We start from the raw sequence: 23,777 nt of genomic DNA on the forward strand, positions 1-23,777 counted from the left end.
TGGCTGAATAAAGACACTAGTTCATCCAGTTCAGAGTATGTGTATGTGTTAATGTCACTACGATTTTCCATACCCCAGCACATTGCACTTCCTAAGAAACACATCAAAATGTTTTTTGAATTTATCTGACACCACAAACTATGGATGGAAATTCCACATCCTTACCACTCTAACAGTAAAGGACCCTTCATGCACTTTAATGGAGTCACCATTCAAAGTTCTTATTGCAGAAATTAAAAAAATCTGGGTCACACAGTATGTACATGTGTATGAACTAAAGTTGTTAATAAAAAAAAAAAAAAAAAACTACATTAGTAGACCTGAATAAGCAAACCAGATTGCTGAAGCAGATTAAGTGACCCCACATCTATTTTATATTTACCAATTACTACGCAATAAAATACAGAAATAAAACAGATTACACGGGCAAACTCCCACACTGCATAGCTGGTGGTAAATCGAAAGGGAGTTGTATAAAGATTGTGTCAGGGATCTGGGTATTTTTTTTTTAATTTAAATTTTTATTTATTTTCCATATATATGCACATTTCATCATTATTCTCATACAAATTTACATATCTTTAATAACATTTCTAACTATCTTTATTCCCATTTACCATCCCCCTCTATCTAATTTCCCCCCCTCCCTGATTAAAAACCTCCCTCCCCCCATATAAACCCACCCACTCTGCATAGTTCTAATACCCCGCTTCCATACGAGAATATAGGGTATGTAAATCCTTCTATATTTCTCACATAGTTACTTCATATATTTCACCATAAATTCTTCCCATGTTCTCCACCTCTTATAGAACAACCCCATCCTGTCTTCCTGCATATAACACAGTCTCTCCATCTTACAAATTTGATTAGTTCTTTCCACCCAATCCTCTATCTTCGGCACCTCTGGTCTATGCCAAAACTTAGGTATCAACCCCTTCGCCGCATTTAGGTAGCACCATATACCCGAATCCTTGTATTTATTTACTGATAACTCTGTACTATGTAGTAGACATACTGCTGGGTCCAGTCCTATCTTTATCCCGGTGATATTCTCAATTAATTGGACAATTATCTTCCAGAAACCTTGAATCTTTGGGCACTCCCACCATATATGATATAATGTGCCCACCTTTCCACATCCCCTCCAGCACTCCGGTGAATTTTCCCCACATATCTTATACTCAACGTTCGGTGTAATGTGCCATCTCGTTAAACACTTATAATTTACCTCCACCTCTCTCATACTTATATTCTCGTGTATTAATCTATATATTTTCCTTTGTTTATCCTCATCTATCTCTATTCCCAAATCTCTTTCCCATTTACCTATATACATTGGCTTTGTGTAATTGTCTAACTCAGTGAGGGTTTTATAAATTTTTGCAGTGCCTCGCCTCCCGTCACCTCGTGTTTCTAACAACCTCTCAAACAAATTCCAATCCTCTCTCGATCTCAACGGTTTTGGAAGGTTTCTGACAAAGTGTTTTAATTGGTGATATTTCCATTCATCTATTTTAATAAAAAGTTCCCTTTTATCTTTTTTCAAATCCTTAAGTGTTCTCAATTCCTGTCCTTCCATTATGTCTCTCAGTTGTATATCTTCTTTTCTAATCCATTTCCCTGTACTTTCCTCCTTACCTGGAGGAAAATAATCCGTATTCCTCAGTGATATTAATTGTGAGTTAAAATCCCATTTCATAAATTTATGCAATTTATCCCAAACTTTAAAAACATTTAATGTAAAAACACTCGTGGTATCTTTTAGCCCTCTATATTGTGCTGGTGCCCATATAATTCTCTTCAAGGTAACTCCACTTAGTTCATTCTCAATCTGAACCCACCTTTTCCCCTCTAAATTGTGTGTCCAATCATAAATTCTCGCTAAGACTACTGCTTTATAGTACCTCTTAATATCTGGCACTCCCAAACCTCCCCTCTCTTTTTTTCTATTTAACAAGTCATATGATATTCTAGGTTTTTTATTTTTCCATATATATTTTGTTAACATCTTTTTTATTACTTTAAAAAAGACCTCCGGAATTTTAACTGGAATCATCTGAAATTTATAGAGGATTTTTGGTACAATTATCATTTTTATCAGGTTTATACGGCCTATCCAGGATGGGTTACCTCTTTCGAATCTCCTTAGTTCCTCCTTAATCTCATTTAAGAGTGGGATATAATTTAATTTATACAGGTTTGTACATGAAGCAGAAAGTTTCACCCCCAAATACTTTATCTCTCTATTTTTCCATATAAAGGGGAATTCTTTTTGTATTTTTTCTTTTTCACTGTTTGAAAGGTTTACATTTAAGATCTCAGTTTTGGTTGGATTGATTTTCAAGTTTCATAGCACCCCATAATCCTTTAAGCTCTTCATTAGATTTGGGAGAGTTATCCTAGGATTTCCCACATAAAACAATAGGTCATCCGCATAGGCAGCTACTTTATGTTCGACTTCCCCAATCTGCACTCCTTTTATATCTAAATTCTTCCTAATAGTTGCCAATAATGGTTCCAATGCCAATATATACAACAATGGAGATAATGGACATCCCTGTCTAGTTCCATTTGACATTCTAATAGGTTCCGACCTCTCACCATTAACCATGACTATCGCTGAGGGCTCTCTGTACAACTTTCCTATCCACTCTCTCATCCTTACTCCTATTCCTAGAGTTTCCAGGGTATCCATCATAAAACTCCAATCTACTCTATCGAATGCCTTTTCAGCATCGATCGAAAGTACTATTACCGGGGTTTTCCCCTGCCTAGCTTTTTGGATAAGTAACAGAGTTCTTAGACCATTATCTCTGCCCTCCCTCCCTGGGACAAAACCTACCTGGTCCCCCTGGATCCATTCTGGCATAAGATCTTTTAGTCTATTTGCTAGGACCTTTGCATATAGCTTGGTGTCTATGTTCAAGAGTGATATTGGTCTATAGCTAGAGCACTGAGAGGCATTCTTCTCTTCCTTTTGTATCAGCACCACATGGGCCTGTAAAGATTCCCGTCTCACCTCCATCTCTCCTCCCAGGGCATTCATATATTTCTTCATTTTGGGTATTAACAGGTCACTGTATTTTTTATAGTATCTCACTGTGTAGCCATCTGGGTCGGGGCTTTTCCCCGTCGTAGTACTCTTTAATGCTCTTATTATTTCTTCCTGTGTAATTTCCAAATCAAGGGAATTCAGTTGTTCATAACTTAACTTCGGTAGTCCTGCATTTTTTAGATATTCCCTTCTTTTCTCTCTTCTCTCATTTCCGTTTATGTTTACTGGGTCTTGAGAGGCGATATTATATAGCTTGCTGTAATATTCTTTAAACACCTCAATGATCTCTTTAGTAGAGTAAACCATTTCCCCCTTGGAGTTTTTTATTTTATCTATATAATTCCTATTTTTTTTTTCCTCAAAGCTCTCATTAAATATTTTCCTGGTTTATCCCCCCATTTATATCTCTCACTTGCAACTTTATTAAAGACTCGTCTCTTCTCCTCCTCCAGCAGTAGCTCTAGTTCTTCTTTCTTTTTTATCGCCTTCTGTCTTATCTTTTCTGATCTTTTACTTTTATGTATCTGCTCTAACTCAGCTATTTCTTTTAACAGCCCAGTAAATTTTTCTCTTCTTTCCCTTTTCTTTTTTGCCCCGGACGCAATCAGGATACCTCTTATATAGGCCTTATGGGACTCCCACACTGTAGCCATCGACACCTCCCCTGTCTCATTCTCTTGAAAATATCTTTCAATCTCTTCTCTAATTTTTCGATCCACCTCCTGATCCAGGAGGATAGCCTCGTTCAACTTCCAACCTATCCCACCTATCAATCTTCTTCTCCACCTCATTTTCAGTGAAACAGGGGCATGATCTGAAAAAGACATCGCCTCTATCTCTACTTTATCCACCAAATCTATAAGTTGATGATCTACTAATATATAATCCAATCTGGAGTACATCTCATGTGCTTTGGAGAAGAAGGTATAATCTCTCTCTTTTCCATGAATCACTCTCCAAATATCCACCAGTTGACACTCATGGATCACCCTCTTCAGGATTCTCAGAGTTTTACCTCCCTCTCTTTGCACAGAAGAGGTCGTATCCATTTGTGGGTCCATACAAAAATTCAAATCCCCTGCCACTATCAAGCGTCCCTTCTTAAAGGCCATCAGTTTTCTCAGGACTCCCTTCAGATAAACTTCTGGTCTTTTATTTGGGCAGTAGATATTTACAATTGTACATTCTTGCTCTTGTAATCTACCCTTTAAGAACAAAAATCTCCCCTCCGGATCTACCTCTCTCTCATCTATCTCCAACCTTACATTTTTTGCAAACCCTATTGCTACTCCCTTAGCTCTCTTGATTAGGGAATCCGCATAAAACCATGTTGGGTAATTTCTAGAGTACAACTTTATATTTGACTTAATCGCTAGGTGTGTCTCCTGCAGAAATACCACCGAAGCCACTGAAGGGATCCGGGTATGACCAGAAATGTGTGGACTGACACGGAAGTAACAGGCTTCAGCAATGATATAATAACTAGAGATGAGCGAATCGAACATGGCGAAGTGGAATTCGTTTCGAAGATTTGGAAATATTCGATTCGCAACGAATCCGAAAATTAGCAAACTTCGGATGCGCTAATCGAATTTTCCCAAAAATGGCGGCGACATGTGTGGCGACGGAGCGGGGATCTCTGGGAAGGCGCGCAGACAAGGCGCGCTGACCCATAATGCATTCATTCATGACATGTGATCGCATTAGCCAATCAGCAGCCAGCCAGCCAGCACTGTGTAATGGTGGAGCTATAAATCGCGGCCATCTTAGAATTCTCCATTAGCCTCTGGTCATTCAAGAGAGACAGACCTGTGTGTATGCAGGGACAGAGTTAGGGCCACAGAGACTTTAGGGCCACAGAATCGTTACTTAGGCACACAGAATCGTTACTCAGGGACACAGAATCGTTACTCAGGGACACAGAATTGTTACTCAGGGACACAGAATAGTTACTCAGGGACACAGAATCGTTACTCAGGGACACAGAATTGTTACTCAGGGACAGACCTGTGTGTATGAAGGGACAGAGTTAGGGCCACAGAGACTTTAGGGCCACAGAATTGTTACTCAGGGACACAGAATCGTTACTCAGGGACACAGAATTGTTACTCAGGGACAGACCTGTGTGTATGAAGGGACAGAGTTAGGGCCACAGAGACTTTAGGGCCACAGAATCATTACTCAGGGACACAGAATCGTTACTCAGGGACACAGAATCGTTACTCAGGGACACGGAATCGTTACTCAGGGACACGGAATCGTTACTCAGGGACACGGAATCGTTACTCAGGGACACGGAATCGTTACTCAGGGACACGGAATCGTTACTCAGGGACACAGAATCGTTACTGAGGGACACAGAATCGTTACTGAGGGACACAGAATCATTACTGAGGGACACAGAATCGTTACTCAGGGACACAGAATCGTTACTCAGGGACACAGAATCGTTACTCAGGGACACGGAATTGTTACTCAGGGACACAGAATCGTTACTCAGGGACACAGAATCGTTACTGAGGGACACAAAATCGTTACTGAGGGACACAGAATCGTTACTCAGGGACACAGAATCGTTACTGAGGGACACAGAATCGTTACTCAGAGACACAGAATTGTTACTCAGGGAAACAGAATCGTTACTCAGGGACACAGAATCGTTACTCAGGGACACAGAATCGTTACTCAGGGACACAGAATCGTTACTGAGGGACACAGAATCGTTACTCAGGGACACAGAATCGTTACTCAGGGACACAGAATTGTTACTGAGGGACACAGAATTGTTACTCAGGGACACAGAATTGTTACTCAGGGACACAGAATTGTTACTGAGGGACACAGACTCGTTACTGAGGGACACAGAATTGTTACTCAGGGACACAGAATCGTTACTCAGGGACACAGAATCGTTACTGAGGGACACAGAATCGTTACTCAGGGACACAGAATTGTTACTGAGGGACACAGAATTGTTACTGAGGGACACAGAATCGTTACTCAGGGACACAGAATCGTTACTCAGGGACACAGAATCGTTACTCAGGGACACAGAATCGTTACTCAGGGACACAGAATTGTTACTCAGGGACACAGAATCGTTACTCAGGGACACAGAATCGTTACTGAGGGACACAGAATCGTTACTCAGGGACACAGAATCGTTACTCAGGGACACAGAATCGTTACTGAAGGACACAGAATCGTTACTGAGGGACACAGAATCGTTACTCAGGGACACAGAATCGTTACTCAGGAACACAGAATCGTTACTCAGGGACACAGAATCATTGAATTAAAGAGTATGTCAGACAACACGCAGAGGAGTGGCAGAGGAGGCAATGTTTCAGGAGCGAGCAGACGTGGCAGCAGAGGAAGGGGTCGAGGCAGCACTAGTCGCAGCCAGAGGCCAGTGCTCCCGGTGTCATCCAGCGGTCGTGTCTCCACCGACAACCCTGCCGTCATCGATTGGTTGGCTCGGTCGTCTTCCTCTTCCCAGGTCACCTCTGACACCTACAGCCAACGGTCGGTGGCTACGTCAGACACAACCGTTAGTTGGCATGGCCCGGGAGCAAGACCACTGAAATCACGTGTCCTCTACCTGCCCCTGTCCTTTGGTGTTCCCTCACCAAGCGAAGTATCGCATGCTGTGGGCTCAGCCCCACTGTACAGTGAGGAAGAGCTAACAGAGGGTGGTCAGGAACGGGGGGAGACATCCGCCTCTTCAGCAGCCAGGCAAAGAAGTACTGGCGAGGAGAGTGGCTCGGTAGCCGGTCTAGAGACAGGTCTGTCTCCTGACCCACATGCAGCCGAAGGGGCTAGTAGTGAGGCGGAGACCCTAATTGATGATGATGAGGCTGATCGCACTTGGCAGCCTCGTCGTCATCAGGCTATTGCTTCCGCATCATCAGGAGAAGAGGGTGCCAGCTTGGCAGCGAGCAAAACAGTAGGTGGGTTGCCCAGGAGGCAGCAGGGTCGCAGCAGTGTCAGTGGAGGCAAACGGCCATGGAGTAGAGCACCAGCTCCACTGCAGCCTACCACCACGGCCAGTAGTGGTGCCGGTGTGCACGGAGGAAGTAGCAGTCAGCCAGTGAGGAGTAGCGGGGGCAAAGTTTCCTACCTGGCGGTGTGGCAATTTTTCGTCAAGCCGCCCGAGGAAGTAAACGTAGCCGTATGTCGACTATGTGGCCAGAAAGTCAAGCGTGGCCAGGGGGCCCATGTTGGGACTACAGCGTTGCGTCAGCATATGCAGCGTCGCCATTCGGTGGCCTGGGAAAACCATGATAAAGATACGGCGGTTCTGCCTGCCCCAGCCCCCGCTCCATCACCCGCTCCGTTACTTGCTCCGTCACCCGACGTCAATCGCCCTCTATCAGCCAGTCAAGGCTCCAACACCTCTGCTGAGGGGAGTTGTCGCTCGTTGGCATCTTCCGCTCGTTCAGATGCTCCTTCTCCTGCTACTCCTCTTCACGGATTCCGTCAGCAGTCTTTCTTGGAATCCGTTTCCAAGAGACAACAGTTTGCGAGCACGCACCCGACGGTGCAGAAGCTGAACGTCCTCCTGTCCAAGTTGCTGGTGCTGCAGTCCCTCCCTTTCCAAGTGGTGGACTTAGCACCTTTCCGAGAAATGATGGCTTGTGCCGAGCCGCGGTGGAGAGTGCCAAGCCGGCATTTCTTCGCCAAAAAGGCAGTGCCAGCCCTGCATTCACATGTAGAAGAGATGGTGGGCCAGTCTTTGAGCATGTCGGTCTCTGCCAAAGTGCACGGCAGCGCCGACGTGTGGAGCTGTAACTACGGTCAGGGACAGTACATGTCATTTACGGCCCACTGGGTGAACGTGGTGCCGGCACAGCCGCACCAGCAACTTGGACAGGTCACGACGCTTTTGCCTCCACGTTTGCACGTCCTTGGTCCAGCAAAGATGTCCGCCTCTACCACCTCTTCTTCCGCCGTGTCCTCAGCCGCCACCCCCGTGCCAAGTCCCATTACCCGACCGGCATATCACATGTGCAGGGCGCAACGGTGTCACGCTGTGCTGCACCTGGTATGCCTTGGCGAACGTAGTCACACAGGGGAGGAACTTCTGAGTGTAATGAACAGAGAAATCGACAGATGGCTGTCTCCGCGCAAACTGAAAATCGGAACCATGTTGACCGACAACGGAAAGAACATGGTGTCTGCTCTGCGTCAAGGAAGGTTGTGCCATGCGCCATGCATGGCTCACGTGTTCAATCTGGTTGTCAAGCGGTTCCTAAAATCCACCATCCCACTGCAAGACATCCTTAAAATGTCACGTAAACTTTGCATGCATTTCAGCCATTCCTACACCGCAAAGCACACCCTCCTTGAGCTGCAGCGGCAGAACGGAATTCCACATCATCGCCTGATCTGCGACGTTGCAACAAGGTGGAATTCAACCCTACACATGTTAGACCGCCTTTACGAACAGCAAAAGGCCATCACCAATTTCCTGATGTTACAAGCGGATAAAGGTACTCCCCTGTGTAACTTAGATGTCAGCCATTGGCAGCTCATGCGTGACACCTGCCGCTTCCTCAGGCCCTTTGAGGAGGCCACGCTATTCGTGAGTCGGCAGGACTATGGGATGAACGACGTCATTCCTCTGTTGCACGTCCTGGAACAAATGCTGTTAACAATGGCTGGTCAGGGTGCGGTAGACGTGGCGCACAGATCTCAACGCCACATGACCCCTGTGGGGGCAGGACAGGAAGAAGAGGAGGAGGTAGAGGAGGACATTGGTGCTCAGGAATTATTGAGTGAAATGGGTGGTTTTTCCACTCAGCGGACAGAAGTGGAGGAGCAGGAGCATCTGGTAGAGGAGGAGGAGGAGACAGAGGACCCAGACGCACCGTGGCAGTATGCTGTGGAGATGGAGGCAGGGAGTCCCTCGCATTCCTTGGCACAAATGGCCCATAGCATGCTCGGTTGCTTGCGTAGCGACAGCCGAATAATAACCATCAGACAGAGGGATGACTTTTGGCTGTCCACCTTGTTGGACCCTCGCTACCGTTCAAAAATGGTGGCCTTTTTCACACCTGCTGAGAGGGAGGCCAAAATAAAGTACTATAAAAACCACCTATGTAGTCAGTTGGTCTCTGCCTTTCTGCGCCAACGTCCATCCTCAGACACTGTGGGCCCTGTGCGCTCGCGTTCCGCTGCCATGGCAGCAGGGGAGGGGTGGGGTGGTAGGAGCAGTGGCAGCTCCACCAGCAGCGGCTGCCTCAGTCTGCAGTCGATGAGTAGCTTTCTTCACCAGCGCAGTGAGGAAACTACTAACCAGCCGCAGCAGCAGCATCAGGTGGACCTGGAGCAGGACCTCAAACAACAGGCTTGGGCCTACTTGGACAGCACCCTGCGAACCGAGGTAGACAATCCCCTTGACTACTGGGCAACGAAACTTGACCTTTGGCCCCAACTAGCTGAATTTGCCCTTGAAAGGCTGTCATGCCCGGCCAGTAGCGTTTCATCGGAGCGTGTGTTTAGTGCGGCAGGAGGTATTGTAACTCCACGGAGGACACGACTGTCCACCCAAAGTGTGGAGAGACTCACGTTTGTGAAAATGAATCAGGCGTGGATTAGTCTGGATTTCAAACCACCAGTTCCTGACACAACTGACTAAATCTGCCATGAATCATGCCCCAAACATGTTATTATTTTTAACATAGGCCTCTGTATGGCCTTCAATTTAAGCTGCTTACGCTTCGCCACTCTGCCATGGGCCCCTGTACCGCCTCCTCTTGCTGCTGCCAGGTCCAGAGTGTGTCATGGGTCCCTGTACGGCCTCCCATTGCTGCTGACTTCATCGCCAGACTCTGCCATGTGCCACTTTCAGGTCTCCTTACACTGTTGGTGTGTTCCATTTTGTGATAGGGTGCTGTACGGCCTTCCATTGCTGCTGCCTCCACCGCCACCCTGCGCCATGTGCCTCTGTCGTCTGCTCACGCTGCTGACGGCTTCCGCTTTTTAACCGAGGCCTGTGTTTGGCTTCCGAATACTGCTGTATCCACCGACACCCTGCGCCATGTGTCTCTGTCGTCTGCTCATGCTGCTGACGGCTTCCGCTTTTTAACCTAGGCCTGTGTATGGCTTCCGAATACTGCTGCCTACACCGCCACCCTGCGCCATGTGCCTCTGTCGTCTGCTCACGCTGCTGCCAGGTCCATACTGATTCATGGCCCCCTGTACCGGCTCCTCATGAACGTGGTTCAGCGGGTTTGCATCACTTAACGGCAAATCGTTGACAAACGCTTGGACGTTCAGTGTTGTGCGCATTAAGCCAGACACCAAAGGGCAGCACAGACCTGTTATTACTCGCTCAAGCATGGCTGAACAAAACCAGTCTCTACCACAAATTGGACCCAGATCTGCCCAGGGTCTCGTAACTAGATTGCACGGAGGAGTAGAGTTCGTTATTGGAATTAACTGTGAGGGACTTTTAAACCTAGGCCTGTGTATGGCCTTCAATTGAAGCTGCTTCTGCTCCGCCACTCTGCCATTGGACTCTTGATAGTCGTCTATCTATCTATCTATCTATCTATCTATCGTCGACTATCAAGAGTCCAATGGCAGAGTGGCGGAGCAGAAGCAGCTTCAATTGAAGGCCATACACAGGCCTAGGTTTAAAAGTCCCTCACAGTTAATTCCAATAACGAACTCTACTCCTCCGTGCAATCTACTTACGAGACCCTGGGCAGGTCTGGGTCCAATTTGTGGTAGAGACTGGTTTTGTTCAGCCATGCTTGAGCGAGTAATAACAGGTCTGTGCTGCCCTTTGGTGTCTGGCCTAATGCGCACAACACTGAACGTCCCAGCGTTTGTCAACGATTTGCCGTTAAGTGATGCAAACCCGCTGAACCACGTTCATGAGGAGCCGGTACAGGGGGCCATGAATCAGTATGGACCTGGCAGCAGCGTGAGCAGACGACAGAGGCACATGGCGCAGGGTGGTGGTGTAGGCAGCAGTATTCGGAAGCCATACACAGGCCTAGGTTAAAAAGCGGAAGCCGTCAGCAGCGTGAGCAGACGACAGAGACACATGGCGCAGGGTGTCGGTGGATGCAGCAGTATTCGGAAGCCAAACACAGGCCTCGGTTAAAAAGCGGAAGCCGTCAGCAGCGTGAGCAGACGACAGAGGCACATGGCGCAGGGTGGCGGTGGAGGCAGCAGCAATGGAAGGCCGTACAGCACCCTATCACAAAATGGAACCCACCAACAGTGTAAGGAGACCTGAAAGTGGCACATGGCAGAGTCTGGCGATGAAGTCAGCAGCAATGGGAGGCCGTACAGGGACCCATGACACACTCTGGACCTGGCAGCAGCAAGAGGAGGCGGTACAGGGGCCCATGGCAGAGTGGCGAAGCGTAAGCAGCTTAAATTGAAGGCCATACAGAGGCCTATGTTAAAAAGTCCCCCCAGCAGCAGCGTGGGGAGTCGACTATTAGTCGTCTCCCCACGCTGCTGCTGGGGGGACTTTTTAACATAGGCCTCTGTATGGCCTTCAATTTTAGCTGCTTACGCTCCGCCACTCTGCCATGGGCCCCTGTACCGCCTCCTCATGCTGCTGCCAGGCCCGTAATCTGCCATGGGCCCCCGTACCGACTCCTCATGCTGCTGCCAGGCCCGTAATCTGTCATGGGCCCCTGTACCGCCTCCTCATGCTGCTGCCAGGTCCAGAGTGTGTCATGGGTCCCTGTACGGCCTCCCATTGCTGCTGTCTCCATCGCCACACTCTGCCATGTGCCACTTTCAGGTCTCCTCACACTGCTGGTGGGTTCCATTTTGTCATAGGGTGCTGTATGGCCTCCCATTGCTGCTGCCAGGCCCGTAATCTGCCATGGGCCCCCGTACCGACTCCTCATGCTGCTGCCAGGCCCGTAATCTGTCATGGGCCCCTGTACCGCCTCCTCATGCTGCTGCCAGGTCCAGAGTGTGTCATGGGTCCCTGTACGGCCTCCCATTGCTGCTGTCTCCATCGCCACACTCTGCCATGTGCCACTTTCAGGTCTCCTCACACTGCTGGTGGGTTCCATTTTGTCATAGGGTGCTGTATGGCCTCCCATTGCTGCTGCCAGGCCCGTAATCTGCCATGGGCCCCCGTACCAACTCCTCATGCTGCTGCCAGGCCCGTAATCTGTCATGGGCCCCTGTACCGCCTCCTCATGCTGCTGCCAGGTCCAGAGTGTGTCATGGGTCCCTGTACGGCCTCCCATTGCTGCTGTCTCCATCGCCACACTCTGCCATGTGCCACTTTCAGGTCTCCTCACACTGCTGGTGGGTTTCCATTTTGTCATAGGGTGCTGTATGGCCTCCCATTGCTGCTGCCAGGCCCGTAATCTGCCATGGGCCCCCGTACCGACTCCTCATGCTGCTGCCAGGCCCGTAATCTGTCATGGGCCCCTGTACCGCCTCCTCATGCTGCTGCCAGGTCCAGAGTGTGTCATGGGTCCCTGTACGGCCTCCCATTGCTGCTGTCTCCATCGCCACACTCTGCCATGTGCCACTTTCAGGTCTCCTCACACTGCTGGTGGGTTCCATTTTGTCATAGGGTGCTGTATGGCCTCCCATTGCTGCTGCCAGGCCCGTAATCTGCCATGGGCCCCCGTACCGACTCCTCATGCTGCTGCCAGGCCCGTAATCTGTCATGGGCCCCTGTACCGCCTCCTCATGCTGCTGCCAGGTCCAGAGTGTGTCATGGGTCCCTGTACGGCCTCCCATTGCTGCTGTCTCCATCGCCACACTCTGCCATGTGCCACTTTCAGGTCTCCTCACACTGCTGGTGGTTTCCATTTTGTCATAGGGTGCTGTATGGCCTCCCATTGCTGCTGCCAGGCCCGTAATCTGCCATGGGCCCCCGTACCGACTCCTCATGCTGCTGCCAGGCCCGTAATCTGTCATGGGCCCCTGTACCGCCTCCTCATGCTGCTGCCAGGTCCAGAGTGTGTCATGGGTCCCTGTACGGCCTCCCATTGCTGCTGTCTCCATCGCCACACTCTGCCATGTGCCACTTTCAGGTCTCCTCACACTGCTGGTGGGTTTCCATTTTTTCATAGGGTGCTGTATGGTCTCCCATTGCTGCTGCCAGGCCCGTAATCTGCCATGGGCCCCCGTACCGACTCCTCATGCTGCTGCCAGGCCCGTAATCTGTCATGGGCCCCTGTACCGTCTCCTCATGCTGCTGCCAGGTCCAGAGTGTGTCATGGGTCCCTGTACGGCCTCCCATTGCTGCTGTCTCCATCGCCACACTCTGCCATGTGCCACTTTCAGGTCTCCTCACACTGCTGGTGGGTTTCCATTTTGTCATAGGGTGCTGTATGGCCTCCCATTGCTGCTGCCAGGCCCGTAATCTGCCATGGGCCCCCGTACCGACTCCTCATGCTGCTGCCAGGCCCGTAATCTGTCATGGGCCCCTGTACCGCCTCCTCATGCTGCTGCCAGGTCCAGAGTGTGTCATGGGTCCCTGTACGGCCTCCCATTGCTGCTGTCTCCATCGCCACACTCTGCCATGTGCCACTTTCAGGTCTCCTCACACTGCTGGTGGGTTTCATTTTGTCATAGGGTGCTGTATGGCCTCCCATTGCTGCTGCCAGGCCCGTAATCTGCCATGGGCCCCCGTACCGACTCCTCATGCTGCTGCCAGGCCCGTAATCTGTCATGGGCCCCTGTACCACCTCCTCATGCTGCTGCCAGGTCCAGAGTGTGTCATGGGTCCCTGTACGGCCTCCCATTGCTGCTGTCTCCATCGCCACACTCTGCCATGTGCCACTTTCAGGTCTCCTCACACTGCTGGTGGGTTCCATTTTGTCATAGGGTGCTGTATGGCCTCCCATTGCTGCTGCCAGGCCCGTAATCTGCCATGGGTCCCCGTACCGACTCCTCATGCTGCTGCCAGGCCCGTAATCTGTCATGGGCCCCTGTACCGCCTCCTCATGCTGCTGCCAGGTCCAGAGTGTGTCATGGGTCCCTGTACGGCCTCCCATTGCTGCTGTCTCCATCGCCACACTCTGCCATGTGCCACTTTCAGGTCTCCTCACACTGCTGGTGGGTTCCATTTTGTCATAGGGTGCTGTATGGCCTCCCATTGCTGCTGCCTCCACCGCCACACTGTGGCTCCACACTCTGGTTTTGGCCCCGTGACTGCCCAAATGAGTGAAGTGTGCGGTGATTCTAAGATCGACGGCACTCATCTGCATGTCATACTGACTGTCAGTATTATTTCTCTTCCCCAGCAGACTCCAAGGGCATTTAAATTAAAGGTACAGTGTTCTGCACTAATATAAAGGCTCTCTGAAGCCTAGAAACACCCTTTTTATAAGTTAAATTCGCAGCGAATATATTCGACTCGAATCAAATTTATTCCGCAAATTCGCCGAATCAGCCGAATCGAATTTTTGAATAATTCGCTCATCTCTAATAATAACAATATAATTTATTATTAGCCACCCAAGTATACAACGCACAGTGAACAAACCAACCTTCCACTAATCTTAGTATGTGCAGGAACACAGGCGTAGTCAGGGCTGGAGAGGTGGAATGGTCAGGCCGGTCATATGGTTCTGTTAACGACCATCTGGTGGTACCTCTAGCAGTCCTCAGGACAGGATTCCCCAGGGCGCGGAGTCTAAGTCCCAGTCTGCTTATTCACCAGGGCCCCTGATGGTGGGGATGGACTTGGAGCAGACAGGAACCAGGTTGCGGCCCCTGAGTACACCTGCTCGTGGTAGAGGGATCCGCCAGAGGTATATGCTGATGCGAAGAGGCAGAACATGTGAGCAGGGATGGCTGGATCCGTGCAGGATGGATGGATGGATCGTCTGGGTAGCGTAAGGCGTAGTCAGGCAGGCCAGGTCAGCAACGTGCGGGCAGCGAGGTACCGAAGGAGCAGGCAGAGAATGGTCAGGGTCACAAGCCGGGTTCAGTAACTCACAGGCAGCGCGGTACAGAGGATCAGACAGAGAATGGTCAGGGTCACAAGCCGGGTTCAGTAACTCACGGGCAGCACAGTACAGAGGATCAGGCAGAAGGATGGCCAGGCAAGCCAGGGGTTAAACAGGAGACAGTCAGCAGGGTCAGGAACAATGCAGAGGTCGGCAACAGAGGAGGAACAGGAACACAGGATACCAGGTACAGGGGCTCATGGAAAACAACACCAAGGCCCTGACTGCAGGCCTGGCCATTCCTTAAATGCACCTCCTGCAATCAGCCTCAGGTGATGGCTTGATTGCAGGAGTGAGCTTCTGGCTGCTGAGAGCACCCGCTGGCCAGCCCTAGTACTGCAGCCCACATGGCAGGTGAGTTCCACCACCAGTGGTGAATCCATTCCTGACAGATTGTATAATCAGATTATAACATATGTGACCGCTTCATATCACACTGCCTATTGATTGGATTTTTCTCAGCGTTGCCTATTTTTGTTCGTGTTATACATAAGATATGTGCATTTATGAGCAAAACATTTCTTAAGCAAATGTTAATTTTCATTAAACACTAACTGTCCTCATATGTTTTTACAGACAGAAGAAAGACCTTTTTAGATCTATTAATGCAGTTGAATTTGAAAAGCGATAAGAAATTAACATTGGGTGATGTCCTTGCTATAGGACCAGAAAGTCTAGAGGATAACAAGCCCAAGAAGATAGAAGACCTTCCCTGGTATTTTCTAAGGAAGTTAATGGCTGTGAACGTAACTGCAAGAAACACTTTAATTGAAAATGATTCAATATGTGCAGGGTCAAAGGAAGATGATGACCTTTCTGAATTTTTTAACATTAAAGTTAAACATTATTCACTTTCTGTTCACCCTCTGGATGTCCTATGTGCTCTCCTCCATTGCTCAGACAGTTTTGTTCAGGGAGAGATTGTAACCAAATTGTCCATGTGTCAGTTTGCTGTCCCCCTGCTACTTCCTGCTGATGACGGGTCACACTGCACCCTCATGCTGGGGGCAATGAGAGATATAGTAAAACGATGGAAACCTAATTCACTAGCTGACAAAAAAGGGTTTAGAGAAGAAAATGTGGTCAACATACACATGCCAATGTTTTCTTTTGTCCGGCTGGGAAAAAGCAAATTATCCAAATCTAAAATCCTGAACCAAGTTCTTAATCCAGTTCAGCAACATAACAACTTCTTCATTCACCATGATATGGAGGGAGGAAATATTGAGAGGAAAATATCTGATGGCCTTGTGGAAATGTCCTGGTATTTTCCCTGCGGTAAGTCTGATGTTTTCCCAGAACCCATCGCTGTCACCAACCTTCGAGGAGACCTGGAGACCAACTGGGACCAGTTCATGTTTCTGGCGCGAGTCTCATCAGCTGTATTTATATTCATTGAGAATATTTCTGAGAGGGAATTCAGACTGTTATCATCTTGCAGCACTGCTAGCACCCAATATTACTTAATTGTAACTCCCGGTCCTGGTATAGAAATTAAACGCGAGACACTGCAATACCTAAAACAACTAATGCCAGTATTAAACTTAGATAAAACAAGAATATTAGCAAATGCACAAACAGGGAATAATGTAGAATTTGTGAAGCGGATACAAAAATGCATTAGTATCTTAATTAACAATAAACGGGTACTACTGGACTATGTGGGGAAAGAAATTCATGACTTTGCTATTGTTGTAGATGAAAACTCTCTTGAATATCAGAAAGCAGAAGAGTATGCACGTAATATTACTGCTGCAATAGAAAATGTGGAAGAATTTAAGAAATCACTGATACTACAAGGAGATCTGTGGAAAAAGCTGTCGGAAATTGAAAAAGAGCAGTGCAGAATGAAAAGACAAGGGGGAAAAGATACACAAGAATATCACTCTGAACTGGAATTGCAACGCCTTTCAATACGCACCGCACAAAATAAGCAAAACCTGCCAGACAGCCTAGTTTTATTTATAAATGCAATAACTAATTTGACTCAAAAAGAAAGACAAATGTTTTTAAAACGGACAAAAGGTATGCTAGATTCAATTACTAGAAAAAATCTTTTGTTGTTGCAAGAAAAATACAAAAAATATTATGAGGGAAATAGAGAAGAACTTAAGCAGTTAGATCAATGTACCTCCTACAACTGTTTAGGAATTGAACACTTCATTAGGGAGATAGGGCAAATTTATGAGGCTGAGTGTTATGTGAGTAGGTACAACAGTGCTAGAGAAGAGAAGAGACAATTTAAGGGGCTTCCAGGAGAAGCAGCCAATCTTCTGTTGGATGGTTTTCCATTAGAGCTGATTGATGGTGACGCCTCTAACATTCCCATGCAATGGATAACTGATATTCTGACCGAGCTGGACAACAAGACAGGAGGACAATGTAAAATGAGAGTCATATCTGTACTAGGAGTGCAGAGTACGGGGAAATCCACCCTTCTCAACACCATGTTTGGTTTGCAGTTCCCGGTGGCCAGTGGAAGATGTACAAAAGGAGCCTTCATTAGTCTTTTAAAAGTAAAAGAGAACTTCCAGGAGGAACTGGGTTGTCACTTCATTCTGGTTATTGACACTGAGGGGTTGAAAGCTCCAGAGTTGGCCTCTTTGGAGGGCAGTTATGAACATGACAATGAACTGGCCACATTAGTGGTTGGTTTGAGTGATATCACCATCATCAACATGGCCATGGAAACCACAACAGATATGAGGGATATTTTACAGATTGTGGTCCATGCTTTTCTTCGAATGAGAGAAGTAGGCAAAAAACCCAACTGCCAGTTTGTACATCAGAATGTCAGTGATGTGTCTGCTCATGATAAGAATATGAGAGACAGGAAGAAACTTCTGGATCTGCTGGACAAAATGACAGAATTGGCAGCAAAAATGGAAAAGAAGACTGGTATAATGACTTTTGGTGATGTTATGGATTATGATTTTGAAAACCACAACTGGTACATTCCAGCATTATTTCAAGGAGTGCCACCTATGGCTTCAGTAAACATTGGCTATAGTGAACATGTTCATGAATTAAAAACATTTTTATTTCAAATAATGAAAACCCAAAAATCTACTGTCAAGGCACTCAGCATTCGAGAATTTATTGTCTGGATGGAAAATTTATGGAGGGCCGTTAAGCATGAGAAATTTATTTTTAGTTTCAAAAACAGCTTAGTGGCGGATGCTTACAACAAACTTTGCAGTGAATTTTCTCAATGGGAATGGCAACTGAGCAGAAAGGTCAACAATGTGGTGACCAGCATAAAAAATGATATAAAAAATCACTCTGCAGACACTCTTGATGCCAAGACACATGACCAGTACGACCACGAAATTAGAAACATTCTGGCTGATGAACTCAGAAAAATTATTGAATTGCTGGAAGATTATTATGAGAATAAAACTGAAAATAAATTAATAGAAGAATACAGGGAAACATTTCTAATAAATATATCTGTTCTAATACAAAGTCACCGAAGAAATGCACTTAATAAGTGTAGAGAGGCTTTTAATATTCAAAAAGGAAAGTCAAAGATTCAGGACATTCAAAATAGATACCAGAAAGTGATTGAAGATAAAATCACGGAGCTTCTACAACTCAGAAGTCAGAAGGGGGAACTCAATGATGAAGAATTACAGAAGAGATTTAACACAATGTGGGAAAATATACTCTCAGATTCACACTTTGAGAAAATTAAGAGACGCAACATAAGCAGAGAAATGTTTTGGGAACTCAGAGAGGACATGAAAAATAAAGGATCTGCTGTACAAGAAAAATTGTATCAGATTAACAATTTTGAAAAGTATGCAGACATGCTTCGGATACAAAACAAAAAGTACATTGATCTGTCCCAGATTACAAAAATACATGGTGTGTTGTTTTCTAGCCAAGAACACCATCAATCTTTAGATGATTTTGCACAGTCACTAATTGAAGGGTGCAATAAATATGTGACAGAAAAAGTTAAAAGCTCTGAAGACTATACAGATATGTACTGTAAGGATTTACTGCACATGATCAATGAAAACTTTAACACACACAGTAAAAAGCTGCACTTCACCACCATATTTGAACTGGATATCAAACTTTTCATTTTAGCAAAAGCTGCACAAAGTTTTGAAAGGATGCATGAAAAGTTCATAGAAGAGAATGACCCCAAAACCTACCTGAATAGACTGAGGCCTCAGTATTTTTTGACGTTTCAGAACATTTTCCAAGAAAAAGATGAATGTCAGAGCAGAGCCAAGCTCTTCTGTAAGAGCTATCTTGAGCCGGCTATTCATGACCACATTTTCGAACAGCTTGGTGGAAAAATTGTTGATGATATCCTAAGCAGTTCTGACAAGCAGGTCTTCACCAGTAGAACATGTTTTCAGTTTACCGTCCTGCATAGTCTGCTTGAAGAGATGTCATTTGAGAAATATCTTGGTTACATTCAATCATATGAACAATTTTTAGCTGACTGGATACTTCAGTACATCTTATGCAAATACCAAAATCCATTAACTCTAAGAAGATTTGAAGAGGAAATTTTAAATTCCATCGAGAAAAAGATCACAGACGTTCTTAATGATGAAAAGTGTCTACAGAGTGAAGACATAGGCAAATATTTAGAAAATGTTTGTGAAATGCTAAAGAGAGAATTAGTAGTTAACAAGAAAGGATTGAAGCTCATCACATTCCACAGCAAAGCAAATGTAGGAGAGTTCTCATCATACATCAAGTCATTTGTACAGGAAAAGAGAACAAATACTTTGTCAAATTTGCAGTCCATAAGAATCGAATGTATACTTGAACTGATCACCCTGAAACCTCAGGAAGAACTGCTCAGGAAGGTGATTGGCTGTGGGCAGAAGTGCCCATTCTGTAAAGTCCCCTGTGAGGATGGAGGCATAAATCATCAAAAACACTTTGCATTGATCCATAGACCAGATGGGTTAGGAAAATTAAAAATGAACAAAACAAACGCACTGTCCACTGGGATCTGTACCACGTCTGTGGCTTGTGGGGACAAATTCAAGAATCCAGATACACAGTGGAAATTTTACAAATATAAAAACTACAAAAAATTTTACCCAAATTGGGAGATAAAACCTGACACTTGCACAGAGGCGACAGACTACTGGAAGTTCATTTTTGTGAAATTTAATGAGGAGTTTGCAAAAGAATACGAATCTGAGCCAGCTGTACTGCCCAAACAGTGGGGGCTAATAACCAAAGAAACAGCTCTTCATAGCTTAAAAATGGTGTATTTTTAAGCATTTGATGAATATCTAGAATACTTACTAATGGAATTGGAACTTTTACAGCTAAGTACAAGTCAAAATGCTTAAAATGATGGTAACAACAGCAAAGGACTCTTCCATGAATAACTCGCCTGCCACTGACTGTTTTATTCCCAGTCTCTCAATTCTTCAGGACAACCAGGATGATAAATAAATGAGAAAAAATAAAAGCAGCCATGCTTAGCAAGGATATTGATGACAACAGACCAGAATCCATCCACTTGTGCCTACAAACCACCATGGGTTGTGGTCCAGTAGGGGCAGCTGAGAGAACATGTTTCTCTACAGACTGAAAAACAACAATGCCCATCATGCTGTGTCTAAAGTGGTAAAAACATGAATTGCCTAGCTGTAAACATGATTCAGTGTCCTCAATGCTTTTTGAGCTGCTGTATATATTTCAGTATCATCACGAAACCTTTGGCAGGTCAAAAAACTCCCATATATGCGTTTTATCTGAGTAACTAGCTGTTTACCTGGAGTTCAACTTTAAGTCCAAAAATAAATGTAATTTATTCCATGGCAACATATTCTTTGTATACTTTCTACACCGCTTATTTCTGTATTTTCCCTTTATTCTTTTATAGTGTATCTATAGCCAAAATGTTGTAATTTTAATGGTGGATAGAATAGGGAAGAGTTAGAACACCTGTTTGGATTTTTTTTGCTAGAAGCAGGCCCGCACTGGCCATAGGGCACACTGGGTATTTGCCTGGTAGGCTGGGGCGGATGGGCCGCATGTCCTAACAAGAGCTGGCTAATGCAGGGGTCTCCAACCCCTGGGCCTTGGACTTATACCAGTCCATGGCCTGTTGATGACCGGGCTGCCCAGCAGGAGGTAAGTGGTGATCGTGGTCTGGACTAGGCTAAAACAGACCACGGTTGCCTCTCACCTCCTGCTATGCGGCCATGCCTGTGTCTCCTTTCCTGGCTCTTCCGCCCCACCAATGATGTCATCCTATTAGCAGAGCAGAGGTGGGAGGCGCTGGAGATCTGCACAGAGAGACTTTTCATAATAACAAGCGGGTAATCACTCACCTGTTAATGTGATCCAAATATGCAGCTCCTCCTGCCCTCTGCTCTGCTGATAGGATGACATCATTGGCGGGGCAGGAGATCCTGGAGAGGACACAAAGGCTGAATCCTGCCCCTGCCCTGCCGAAGGTAGGACTGTGCAGGGGAGGCAGAGCGTAAAAGGGGGGCACTGTGATTAGAGAGAAAAGGAGGGGGCATGACTACAGGGGGTGCTGTGATGGGGGGCTGTGATTGCTAGGGGCATTGTAATGTAAAGGGGCACTGTGATATATAGGGGACTGCACTGTAGATGGGCACTGTATTCATTACACTGCAGTCCCCTATATATCACAGTGCCCCTTTACATTACAGTGTGGAGAACCGACTCCGCAAATATCCTGTCCCGTCACCAACCGCCCCCACAGACCCCCTCCCCTTCGGTCCATGAAAAAAAAAGTAGTTGTCATTATTTGTAATTTGTTTTTTTTAAAAATGTGGGCTAATCAGTCTAAAATGCCCAGGCCTATTTCTTTTGTCCCAGTCCCGGCCTGGTTGGGAGGGTACATAACTGGCACTGGAACCCCTCCAAGCTGTACCTGCTTCCACCTGATGGTGGTGGAAATGGTGCTGATGTGGCAGTGTGGTAGATTTCAGCTGTTTGCCATCCTACATTAAAGGTTCTCTTGGACTGTGACTGGAGAAAGAGATGAGGACTGTAGCACCACCCCAAAGAACTGAAATCTGAAAACAAGTTTATGCCAATAAAAACTAATCTACATAATTAGCCAATGAAATAATCAGCTGCTGCTGAGTTTTGCCTATGGAAATCCTGTTAATTTTCCTAACCCAAATCCAATAACTAAGACCTTCCATCCATTCTTCAGCTCTAATGAGAGGCATCTCTGAATCCTCGAAACACGTTGGACATTTGTAAGCTTCTATTAAACTTCAATTGAAATAAACTTGTTTTTCAGACTTCAGAGTTCCAATCCTTTTCTCTTTCTCTGGTATTTATTACTCTCTGTGTCCTTTCTTGGACGATTCATCCTCTCCATAAATTATACTATTAAAGGGATGAAAAATCAAAAGTTGTTACTGGAAGATGAATAAAGGGGAAATCTTCTACTGAGGACACCTGCTCCAAGGACAACTAAAACCCCTTTCACATGGGCGTTCTGTTTTTTTCATCAGTTTAGTCACATTTTTTCCAAGAAAAAACAGAAAAATTTACATCAGTTTTTCATCAGTTTACATTAATTTTTCATCCGTTTTTCATCATCTTACATTCATTAGTTTACATCCGTTTTCATCCATTTATATCCGTTTTTGTCAGTTTGCATCCGTTTTCATCCATTTTTTGTCCATTTTCATCCATTTTTGTCTGTTTACATCCATTTTTCATCTGTTTACATCAGTTTTTGTCCGTCTACATCCGTTTTTCGGCCATTCTGTTTTTTTTAACAGAATAAAAATAGGGTTTTCTTCCGGTCAAAAAAACAGATGTTAACGGATGTGGACATTAACGGATGTAAACAGATGATCATCCACTTACATCCGCTAGTCCATAGAAATACGTTTTTCCTCTGTAAACGGACTGATGAAAAACGGACATATGGAACGCCCGTGTGAAAGGGGCCTAAAATTAGATTTTCTCTCACTTTGAAGAGATGTCCTTACGCTTCATGTTGAGTACACAGAACATGAAGTAAAATCTCCCAAAAAGGACAAAAATAAAAAAAATAGGGTCTAACCATGCAAAACCATACAAATTTGTTTAGAGATATACTATAAATCATGATGAATAGATTATATGTATGTATATTTCTAAATTTTTTTTTTATTTTCTCTTATTAATAAAGCAATATTTTATTAGTTTCATTCATTATTAACATAAAATTGTAGTAGTATTCTGTTCATCATGGCACCAATGGCTGGTATGTTTTTAATGATGATGATGATGATGATGAATCAGCTTGAACACAATGGATGAATGTGCTTACTGTTCTGGAAACCAGTAGACTGGTGTTGTCTTGAAACTGTCTATTTGCAATTATATGATAAATCAAATAGCCATTTTCATCTGTATATCTGTTATAATGCCTGAACAATGAGCGTTAAAGCTCTCAAAGCTTTTATTTTTAGTTATCCACCGAAAGCTTTCATTTTGACAATATTTTGCCTTCTCTATATGTAAGCCGGAATCATAAATGGACTTGCTGATCGCAGTGTAATAAACAGAAATAGATGCTATGCAGTTAATGTGTCTTGTTTTTTATTGCATTTCCATGGTGACATTGTGATTTCACAGGTAACACAATCTGTAAACCTTCACAAGTCCATAGAGACATTGAAAAGTTTACAAAAACATCCATGTCTGACCAAACAACCACGTTTACTAAGAACTATACTATTTAAAGGAGACCTATGGCCAAAATATGGACATTCAAGAATTTACACATTTTTAGCAAG

General features: G+C 45.6%; 1 protein-coding gene across 1 annotated transcript in view; it reads left to right on the forward strand.

Annotated features, from left to right (window-relative positions):
- The window catches only part of LOC149448853 (interferon-induced very large GTPase 1-like), a 43,848-nt gene extending 20,286 nt beyond the window's left edge, over positions 1 to 23,562 (forward strand). The window contains exon 3 of the mRNA XM_089694166.1: positions 15,589 to 23,562. Within this exon, the coding sequence (XP_089550292.1) occupies positions 15,589 to 20,267 (4,679 nt within the window). The 3' untranslated portion in view covers positions 20,268 to 23,562. The remainder of the gene's footprint in view (positions 1 to 15,588) is intronic.
- The last annotated feature ends 215 nt before the right edge of the window (positions 23,563 to 23,777 follow it).

The sequence above is a fragment of the Staurois parvus genome, unplaced genomic scaffold (genome assembly GCF_062004578.1).
Source record: "Staurois parvus isolate SC_StPar_1 unplaced genomic scaffold, SC_StPar_1.0 ptg000654l, whole genome shotgun sequence".
Taxonomy (NCBI): Eukaryota; Metazoa; Chordata; class Amphibia; order Anura; family Ranidae; genus Staurois; species Staurois parvus.